The 11,912-nt window shown below is 28.2% G+C and overlaps 1 protein-coding gene across 1 annotated transcript; it reads right to left on the reverse strand.

Moving 5' to 3' along the window:
• Positions 1-275: 275 nt before the first annotated feature.
• LOC100159569 (inter-alpha-trypsin inhibitor heavy chain H4) lies at positions 276-8,099 on the reverse strand. Its single transcript, XM_001943144.5, has 17 exons — positions 7,944-8,099; positions 7,050-7,213; positions 6,871-6,981; positions 6,648-6,786; positions 6,471-6,579; positions 5,969-6,129; positions 4,589-4,789; positions 4,339-4,504; positions 4,057-4,240; positions 3,704-3,896; positions 3,414-3,624; positions 3,192-3,307; positions 2,994-3,099; positions 2,001-2,099; positions 1,633-1,907; positions 1,401-1,537; positions 276-872 (listed from the first exon to the last, which is right to left on the reverse strand). Exons 1-17 carry the CDS (start codon positions 8,034-8,036, stop codon positions 845-847), a joined length of 2,493 nt encoding a protein of 830 aa, XP_001943179.2. The 5' UTR covers positions 8,037-8,099; the 3' UTR covers positions 276-844.
• Between the last annotated feature and the right edge of the window lie 3,813 nt (positions 8,100-11,912).

Here is an 11,912-nt window from a genome sequence, read left to right on the forward strand (position 1 = left end):
TTAACTTTGACAACTTTGAGCATGTATATGGTATCTCATTGCTTTCAAGATGAATAATGGTAGTAAAATAAGTAAATTATAGATAATAATGTCATTTATAAAGCAATGTTTTATATTTTTTTGTAATATTTTTGTATTCCATATTTTCATTTTTTAATCACATATAAAGTGATTTATTATTACATATATATTTACATAATTTTGGATTTTTTAATACATATAAATCCGAGCCCTAATGATGATGTTTGAACATAGGTCTATAATAACAAAATATGTGTATGTGTAGATAATAAATAACTAATATTTCGTTTTTTTTGGGTAAATTACACGGCCACGCGAACGATGACAGGTTTCTCGTACCTAGATATAAATCAACATTAAATTCCTAAAAATGTAAAATTTATATTTTAAATTGAAAAAAAAAGAAAAACGATGGTCAAAAACTAATTAAAAACAATAATACGTACAACTTATGTGCGACAACATAAAAACCTTATGTACAACCATAATGTGCAACAATATAAAAATCATAAAATTATAATATCAATAAATTATTTTAAATTTTAATCAGAAAACACAAAATATCGACATGTAGAAATCAAATTAAAATTTTGATTTTTGATTTCATGCAATCACTATTCAGTATTCGCTAATCAGATCTAAGTTCCGCGATTTTGATTTGATACATTTAAAAAATTTAATTGAAATTTATATTTATCTAAATGACTAAATGTACTTTTTTACTATATTATAACTAATATTAATAATAAAATAGTAATGAAGACTGTATAAATTTCAGGTGGCACTCATGATGATGTCGAACATAAATGAACATTCAAACATTTTACACTAAACAACAAATTCCAGCATACCTGTAAATAAAATAAAAATATATACCATTATTACTTAATAGATATTTATAATATAAATTATTCAGTAATATAGTAATATACAAAATAATGATTTCAATATATTAAATGAAAAATTTAAATACACACAATACTAAGCCATTAATTGATGTTTAAAGTTTTAAAAATATTTGCATTCTCTAATCACATAACTATATAAGATACCTATTAATTAAAAACATTTCCCTACCAATTCTATGAATAATTATTGGTGTCCCACTTTTTCTGGGTCCCGTTTAAAAAAAATAATAATTTAATTTGATATTATTGAATTTATACTAAAACTAAAAACTAATTACGCTTAAGTGTGAATACAATTTGCAAAAGAAAAAGAAAATTAATTGGTAGAATCGAGTATTAAGTGTATTTACAAAATATTAAATTACTTAAACCAACGAATTGCAGACACTTCCTATACACAGACACTCAAATGTTAACAATACAAAATAAATACATAATGATAGTACACCACACGAATAATATTGTACTTACAATGTTTCTATTGGACAAAACAGTGAAAGGTATGTATCAAATGAGTTCAGGATTGAAGCCACAACGCAGTCTTTTAAATGTTTACAATTACCATCGATTTGGTTAGGTGTTGTACAATTTTGATATGATAGACCACTCTAAACAAATATTAAACAGTAAACGCACAACATAAATTTGTAATAATATTATCAAACAAGACTATCTGTACTAGTCACGATTACGGTTCACTCACAGTGTTCAACGATACTTGGTAAACTATATTAGTTGAGTTCAATGTAATAGAATCTCTCAACCATGCTAGTTCTTTGATATCGTGCAACGATGTAGAATTGGATTCGCCTGTTATCATAGCGGGAGAATCAACAGCTGAGGTTGTCGTGGTTTCATCTCTATCCCCAAAAACATTACTTGAAATAGATGACGATAGAAATTGTGCAGATATATCATCTTCATCTTCGAAATTCATGATTCCTTTATATTTGTAGTGGCTTAATTTATTCTTACGTCCTAAAATAAATTGTTATTACCTATACTAAATACATTGGCATTTGGGATCTTGAACGTAATTAATATTAACGAATGGACTTTTTATGTTATTACCTGATAATAAATTTCCTCGTGATAATAAATAAGAAGACTGTGCTGATGCACGTCCTTGTATAAACTGTGGTAGATGATTGTAGCCCGAACCAGGTGGAACTTAAATAATGTATTAAACAAATTAACGTTAATGTTGGTAAAACATTTTAAGTATAAATAGTTTTATTACGTACACCTAATTGAAAAGCTGAAACAAATATATCAAAATAATCTACTAAGGCTTTAGCACTTAGCGGATTGTTCATAGTTCTGTCATTGCTTAGTCGCATTTATAGTAAATCCATTTTTTTTCATATTTTATTTCTTTGTTGGTTTAGTAATAATTAGTTTTGTACAATATTTGAGATCTTATGTTTTGTTTATAATAAAAGTAAGTACCTATATTAATTGTATTCTATTTGACTATTTTGTTTTATTTCTACAGCTTATGTCTCATATACAGTAATCTCACATAAAAATTGATAATGGTAAGAAATATTTAATTAATATTAAGTCTCCCACCTCGCAAGTCTATAACAATTAATTATCAACTATTAATTATTATTATTAGGTAATTAAAGCCTTGATTTAAAACTATCAAATCAACTCAACTAGGTACATAATAATAATAATAATCATCATCTACACAATCACTTAATTTACCTTACAATATATCATTTTATTTAAAATATTTTTTTAATCTTTATTTTTAACTCATTAAAATTTGGTATCTTTTTATCTAGTCCTTATTCTGCATTCATTGTTATTTAATATTTTATCAACTAATCATGTTAATGTATTGTTTATTCTACTGCTCCATGCCTCTATTATTTAATGTTAAATTTCGTCCTTACAGTTAAGCATATGACCGCAACATTATAAATAAATAAACTAAAGTATAATAAACTAGTAGAAGTGGCAAAGGAAACAAATTTGCCACCACTCCCAAACCCCGTGACCCCAAAAAAATATATTTTAAAAGTTAACGTAATTTTAATTTACAGTGGTACCTACTAATAAATCCATCATTAAGTGGTTTGATCTTCTCTGTAGCCACCAATGTAGTTGTATCGTTAGGTTTGACAACGACCAAGGACGTTAGCGGAGTAACAAATGAATACTAAAAAGCAGATACACACAAATATATATTATATAAATAATTATAACACAACTTCTGTAGTTAAACATATAGATTTATAAATAGGTACTTACTTCTAATGCTAGTTCGAGTGCTTTAGCTTTTTCCGCAGAATTTTCGTTCTTGTTTAATTCATATTTATCCATCAGTTGTTGTATGTTCAAATACGCCCATAATTTTTCTAAATGACCTGTTATTAGTTTACAACAAATACAAGTAAGTTGTTTATGAAACTAAACACACGCGCAATGCACAAATACATTGTGTACAGCAGTTACAAAAATACAATTAATTACCTATTCTTCTTGTCTGTGGAAATGCGTCATGAGGAGCGATTGGGAAACCAAAACATGAGATAGGAACATTGAAATCCCCTTCAGTGGAATCGGCATTCAAAGTGCCGTTAAAATCAAGCAATTCGCCTTCCTTCAATTTTCCGGCTACTATTAATTCTGTACCTTTAAATAATAGGTTAAATGATTTTTTCGTCACAGTAACGTTGTCAACCTGTAAGTTGTACATCGGTATATAATTTATAAAACAAGTCCTCAAACACTGCAGTGTAGGTGTATTTTTACAATTTTACCTGAGTATCAACGTATTGGAAAGTGACGTTGGACAAGACTGGTGAAGATATTTCTTTATAAAAATTGTGCAATTGTAACGACGCATCTGAAGCTTCATAAATCACTCTTGCGAAACCGGTGTTGTTTAATGAAAGTTTTTTAAGGAATTCAATATCCGCCCCTTTGCCAAATCCCAAACTATAGATCGGATAACTAATAATAACAATATTTGTATTACTATTTTACCATTGGTTGTAATAAATCATATTTTTTCAACGCCCTGCAGATGATGACCTAGCTGTAGTTATTAATACTAAGATAAATGTCTTATACTACAGTAGTAATTATCAATCATCAGTAGTTATTAACTCACTTATCCACGTTAATATCAGAAACATATTTCATCAATGCCTGGGGATTAGTAATCCCTTCGTTCATTTCGCCGTCGGTCAGAAACACAATAATAGGTTTTGGTGTTTTAGCACTATCTTTGAAACGCATTTTGCCCAATTTGGCGATCGAAAGAGCTTTGTTCAAGGCATCTTCCATATTTGTGGCTAGTATCATAATACACATTTATAACAGTCAATCTATATTTTTTCATGTGGGTTATACTATGAATTTTAATATGTCTTATCCCTATATCGGGTCTTACTGCTATCCGGTTCCAAGGCCTGAATGAATTTCTTTGCATATTGTATATTCTGCTCGTTTGCCGAGAAAATAAAATGGTTTTCTCCCATTGTCTCAAAATTATTCAAGTTCCTGCCTCTATCGTCCCAGTAATTTGACGTATTTTGAGTAGCGTTTATTGTCCAAATCTGTCACATGAAAGTTCCATTGACAATACTTAATAGTTACCAGCAAACAATATATTTCTGGGTATAAGAAAATTGCACGTTTACCTGAGCTAAACTCGAAAAAAGTATCAACGTGAAAAAGTCTTCGGAATCGATTTCTGACAGAATTTGACTCATAGCTCCTTTTACTTGTGTTATCTTCTGTCCATTCATAGAGCCACTAACGTCAAGTATAAATATTACGTGAGTCTTAAGTGGTTTCAAATCTGTTGGTGCAAAGAAATGAACAAAATATCCATCGTCGATCTAAAAGTCATAGTGTGGATTACAAAATCATTATAATTTAATTATAAATAATAAACCTAAATTTATTTTTATGAATACAATTATATTAATAATAGTAAACCTCTTGAATACACGAATTACAAGTAATTTTTCATGAATTTTATTTATTTACTAACAATTTACAAGAACTTAATTTGGAGTACATTTGTAATCATATCAACGTTTAATTTGAATATTTTTGGATTTTATCATATACCATATTATTAATTAATCTCAGTCTTGAACTTTGTATCTACCTATATTTACCTCCATAGTTAAATAAAAACTAATTGTACCTACTTTATAATAATTTAACTAAATAATTAATATTGGTTTTGTAATCAAAACTAATTTATTTTCGGTTTTATATGTGGATTATTTGTTAAAAGGTATTTCTAAAAATAAATAGGATATAGAAGAAAAATTATATTAGTATACACTATACAAGTTGTATTACACTTTTTTTAATAGAAGTTATTTTAAAATACTTATTTTACTGAAATACGACTAAGTTGGGAATAAAAAAAGACACTTTTATATTCAGCTTTAGAATATGAAATTAAAAATATATGTTGTCGTTCAAAAGAGTAAAAACCATAAAAATATTGAAGATAAAAAAATGGCGGTCTAAAGAAATACAATTTATCACTACTTATGATTAAAAAAAATATTCTGCCAACATATTGAGTTTGTGACTGCGTGAGCCGTGAGTGCCAAAATAATGTTATGTAGAATAAATTATAGTGTCGCGCAATAATTGATGTATTGAGCGTGTGAATCAATGACGGGGTAAGCCGGGTAGGTTTTCTGGGACCAGTGGGCAAATAAAGGTTTTGGATGCCCTAATTAAAGGCATCTTACTTTAAAGGCGGGCCCCTCACTATGCAGTATGCACCCCCTTCCTAGCGCCAATCTTACGAAATGTCGAAACATTGTTCACGAAAGTCATAAAGATAAATTGTTAACCATTGAAAAGAGATAAGCCCGTATCTATATCAAAGATCATTAAGTGTTGTTTTGCTTCGACTTGAAATAATGATTAAGAATTATTTTCCAATACATTAGTCATTAGTGTCTTCTGAAGTAATGTGTATCATATGTTAAATGGATCACTCGGTATATAGGTAGGTATATTAAACTTATTTAAAACAATAAACATACAAGAACTTGATTTGGCGCTGATTTATGATCTACGTCATATTGAACTATGAATTGGCCTTTAACACCTCGTTCCGTAAATTTTATCTGATCTTTAACAGTTGGACTCCACGTTATCGTCACTTTGTTGCCTGACTCATGGGTAATTTTTGCCAATTTGTTTTCTGTAATACATTATTATTATTAATTAATTAAAATAGCATCAAAGTACATAATGCTCATGACTTATAAATTATAATTCATAAAAAAAGATAAAATATTTCTAATTTGGTACAATAATACGAGTTTATGATAATTATAAATCATTGTGAAATTTTGTGTAGTTATGTGTTGATTCATAAGAAATTGTGAAAAGTTATGTGTCAATTAAAATAAAACATATTTGTTTTATTTGCATTTTTTTGTTAGTTATAACTAATTGTCTAAATCAGAAATTTTTATTGCGTCGATGATTAAAAAAGGATTTAGGTACGTATATCAAATAGTTAACTAATTAAACACGTACTACTAATTTTAGTTTCAATTTCATTTGCTGTTTTTATGTCTGGCACTTCCAATTTTGTTATGTCTGAAGATTCTTCGATATCTACTATTACTTGCAAGTTTTTAACAACCTATATAACAACAAGATAATATTAGAATTTCAACAGTTATAATGACTAATTGACAATTGTGTACTCACTTGTCCGGGTTGTAAGTTTATTATATTTTCATAAATTCCCAACTTCCTGTTTAACAACTGTTCGTATGTGAGATTAAACGTCACTTTGCTTTCTGCTTCCACGTTTACAGAAACCGTAAACTTATTTGAATCTCTTGCACTACGGATAATTCAATGTTAGTAGATTGTCGACGTTTAAGGTCAGATATGATTTTAAATTATAAGGTTACTAGACTGAACATACTTTTGCTCGACATGAGCAGCCGTCTGACCCGAGTTAACAGCAGCAATATATTCTTCTTTGGCCTCTTTCTTTTCTTTAACGTAAGCTGCGTAAACTTTTTCGTTTATCTCCCTAAATCCAAAACAGGATCGATTATATGGAGTTCATGGTCTAAAAATATATATTAAATAGAATCTTACATCAAAAACTTAGAAACAAATGCAGATTCTGGAAGTGTTACGTAGAACTGTACTTCGTGGGAAGTGTTTTTCTTGTTGGCCACGCGGCTAGAGACAACAGTCTGTGCATATCTGTACTTGATTTTCGAATGGACGACGAAACTGTAAATGTCTCCATTTGTGGCCTGGACCCAAAATAAATAATAAATAATTGATCATTTCTTTCGTTAATGTTTTGCACAGACAACAATAAAATGTTATAAAAATGTTCAAGGTTTTGCACTTTTATCCATAAAATCAGGTAATAAACAATATGCAATCATGTAGGACGTAGGTGATAAAGATAATAAAGAAAACTGGTAAGTCTAGTGTAGATGACTCTGAAAAAAATAGGGAGGATAGAATATAATATTAAATAGGTTGGTAAAATTAATTAGGTGTACTAATAGTTATTTTGGTCGATTAATTTGGGATGATTTTGGTCCAAAATATCGTAATTTTATAAAACTAATTTTAATAAAAATCACTGAACGTAGAATACGTTTTCAAATTAAATTGTACGTTCATTGACAATATGCTTAAAAGTTATAGTGGACACTAGTATTAATAAGTTATTAACTAATGTCCAATTCCCGTATGCATAGTCGATTTATGTTTCAAATATTAAGGCATTAATGGACATGTTAAACTATGCGTTATGTGACACTTAAATTCACTATGCATATGCACATAAATGTCATAAATGTCATAAGTTGTCTTTATTCTTAAATCTAAATTTTGTATATGAACAAATCGTTATCACATAATATTAAATAATGTGTTTGAACGATCGTTATTGCAAGCTGCTTACGACAATCAATATTCTATAATAGGAGACAAGTAAAAGATAGGTGAATAGAAAAAAATTCATCTTACGATTTCATTAGCACCGGACTGCTCTGCACCTAACACCAATAAGAACAGCAGTGCGGCGACGAAAGTGCACGAGTACATCGAGACGGACAACATACTGTTGCGTCGGACGTTTAACTTCAAATGCACCCGGCCTGATGAGTGGTAACTAAGTAAAATAGTAGTGTTAATGTACAGGGTACGCCTCCGAACTCGATCGATTGTCTTATCATACAGTACATAATAATATTGTCCTGGTATACATCACGTGATCTAAAAACTGTTCAAACTGCTATTCCCCACCATCGGCTTCGATATATTGAACACGTTTGATGCATCTCAATTCTCAATTCTGTCCGCCAAAACAGCATGGATTGTTACATCGATTTCTTATGTTATTTTTTCAATACTGGCTGCTCATCTGCTGTGTTACGGAATCACGAATAGTTACTCAAGGGGATTTTTTTAACATGCCCGTCCTTTTTTATGCTCATGTTATGCATATACCTATTCAAATTCTGATTTTTTGGTATTTTGAATTACACTTGAAGAATATATTTGCGAATACTTGAAATATTTTGTACTGCTTAAGGATAATCCTATGATAATACAAACTTCTGTTTTTCTAATAGAAACTCCCTTTTTCACTTCAATTATTCAACAGATATTATTTTTTAAATTTTAATTTCATGATAAAAGATGATTACACCTACGAGTCAAACAGTAGGTACAGATAAATAAAATAAACAAAATACATATTAAATTTAGTTAAAAAAATAACTTATTAATGGCGTTATAACATAAATAAAAAAGAATCAGAATAATATATAATACAATAAATTATAATTAAATACATATAATATTATGAATTAAAATTTAAAAGTATTTATACATGTAGAGTCTAGACAATAATAATGTCATCGAATCATGGAAGAAATCGAAATTATTAATTTTGATACATAAGTTCAGAACCCGATTTAACCGAGAAATTCTACTACAGTTTTGTGTGTGAGTAGGTATATAAAACAAAGGATACGAACGGAGTGCCTCTCAAGTGACATTTATGGGTAATAAATATAAGATTTCGAGATAATTAATTTTATTTTTTAATAATTTATATATCCAGTTTACATCAAAACATTTTCTTCTACATAAGAGAGTGTCCATATTATATAGATTACTAATTTACATTTTTTTAAATTTACATTTTTTATGTGTCCGTTATCACCGTTTGGGTCAGTAAAACAGCTTCACTTTTCATCAACAGTACCTTGTTCAATGGGAAAGTACCTAAATCAAGTTGGTGCATTCGGGAAGTCAAAATTTAAAATAATTCCCAATAATTTTTAAAAGAACTGGGGAAAAAAATAGAAGGAAAAACGGGACAAAATTGTTTTCGAAATAATCTATTTTGGTTTTTACTCTAAGAAAAATTACTGTAAATACATGCAATTTTCACTGAATTTTTATATCAGCATTTTCTATACACGATAAAATGTTCAAATTATATTGACTTGTTTTGAGCTGCTTACGGAATTATTCAGATCCAATTTTTTTAATTTTTTTTTCTATAAATATCATTAAATTTTTATTCGTTAGGTCAAAAAGCTTGGAAATTTAATACAATGTTAAATTGTTACAATAGTAGATAAAAAGTATTCAAAATACATAGACACGTTTTTTTTTATAATTATTTAAAGTTAAAATTTTGACGAAATTTATCAAGTTGAAAATTTTTTTTTTTATTTTATTCTTTAATTTTATTAGATATTTACAATCTATGCTTGACAGCATAATAAGTAAATTTGATAAATTATGTACAATATTTTAACTTGAATACTATGAAGAGGGAGGCCAACCAGTGATGGAACCCAACGTGAAATGCAAGTTGAAAATTAAAATTTGTAGTTCAAAACGTGTAAAATGTTCAAATTGTATTGGTATTAGGAAAGGATTGGAAATGTAAAACAAGGTTCCACGTAACTAGGTTATCATTCTATGACAAAAAGTATAAAAACCCAGTCTTTTTTTATAGTTATTTTATGTCCTGTTTACATGCAATTGAATATTTAAACTAAGAAGAACAATTTTAGCTTTGTCTTATATTTTATAATATTATTAATATTATTCGTGCGTACTTTAAACTTCTGAAGTATATTATTATATACAAATAGTATTAATTCAACTTACCGGTTACCGTAATATTAATAATAATAATATAACATATCCTTGCCCGACAAACCGTTTTCACTCAGAATCGTTTTTCGTACACCTGCATTCTACAATAATATTATACCATTGATTTCAAATTTAACACCAACCATAAAACTAAAACAGTGTCCCATTAGTAACCTACTGTACATCAGACCAACATCCACTTACCTGCTACTTTTTTTGAAATTCAAAATTTATATTGAAATCGATAAAATAATATCAATTATAATATTATATTAATTGTTTTATATTTTTATAACATAATTGATTGTATTTTATTTCAGAGATGGTATTCGTCATTGGAAATTTGCCAACCAGGAATAAAATATCATATTAAGCAGTGTGAAATGTGTTAACGTTGTTAACGGTGTTTCGATGACTGAGGTTTATAGCACATTTTGATTCGGACTTGGGGTATGTATTTCTATCCGTAAGGTACAAAGAAAACCAGTTTATTATTGGATATCAATTCCCATGGTACTTAGCTTACTGATTAGAATGATCGACACCATCGAAAGATTTTTTGAGTTCGTGTATATAGCATCTACACGAGTCACGACCACTATTAGAGTTGTCAATTAGATCTGTATAGTATACTAAGTTTTGGTTCTAATATTTTTTCAAATAATTTAGGTAATACGCTTAATCTCGATATCGGTCTATAATTAAGTATAATTTGTCTCGACACCGATCTATGAACTGTGCATATGTAACTGGTTTTCAAATCAGTATGAAAAAGGTGGTAAAGTGTATGTCGCTCTGCTGTACAGTAGGTTACAAGTGGGTCACTATATAATGGATAGTATTAAATTTGAATTCAATGATATAATATCACTGGATAAGAAAAACGATTCTGAGTGGAGACGGTTTGTCAGTCTAGGTATTAGACATAGCTATTATAGGTATACTTATCTATAGTATTAAAAAAAAATTGACCTATAATAGGTATCAATAATAAATTCCAAATTAATCATATCACAATATTCCTTAGATAACGCGTTATACATCAACAACAAACCGTGGTACTATCATTGATATATAATATAGTATACTTTAGAAGTTTCAAGTACCCACAAATAATATTATTTTATCGTATATATAAAATGCTAATATAAACATTCAGTGAAATTTTCAAGTTTCTACAATCATTCGTTTTTTAATTACAACAAAATAAGAAAATCGTCTCATGAGTAATCGAGCAAATATCATATGTTATAAAAATATAAATTTTCAAACGCTCATAAAAATTTAATTTGACTTTCCTTATAGACAATTTTTTTTTGATAAAGGTAGATTATCTTATAAGGAATCTTGTATAACATTTTAAAATCTTAGTTCTAAAAAGAAAAATTTTTACGAATTATAAACTCAACATAATTAGGTAATTTTCGTGATTTTTCCATATTTTGTCAATTTTTGAACTTTAAATGCTAATAAAAAAAAACTGTGACTAAGGATTTTTAATATTTTTCAAATGCCATTGTAACAATATAGTAGGAGCCTTGTATACAATGTTCAAGTATTTTTACTCAACAAATAAAGTTTTATTGACATTCATAGAAAAAAAAACTAATTAAATTGGAAACTGGAATTGTCCGTAAACAGCTCAAAACAAATCAAAATATTTTGAAAAATTTATTATGTATAGAAAATGGAAATATAAACAACCAGTGAAAATTTCATGTATCTACAGTCATTCGTTTTAAAGTTACACCAAAAACCAAAATCAATTTTCTCGAAAACAGATTTTGCGTAAAAATTCCCGTTTTTCCTTAATTT

This window comes from Acyrthosiphon pisum, chromosome A1 (genome assembly GCF_005508785.2).
Source record: "Acyrthosiphon pisum isolate AL4f chromosome A1, pea_aphid_22Mar2018_4r6ur, whole genome shotgun sequence".
Classification (NCBI taxonomy): Eukaryota; Metazoa; Arthropoda; class Insecta; order Hemiptera; family Aphididae; genus Acyrthosiphon; species Acyrthosiphon pisum.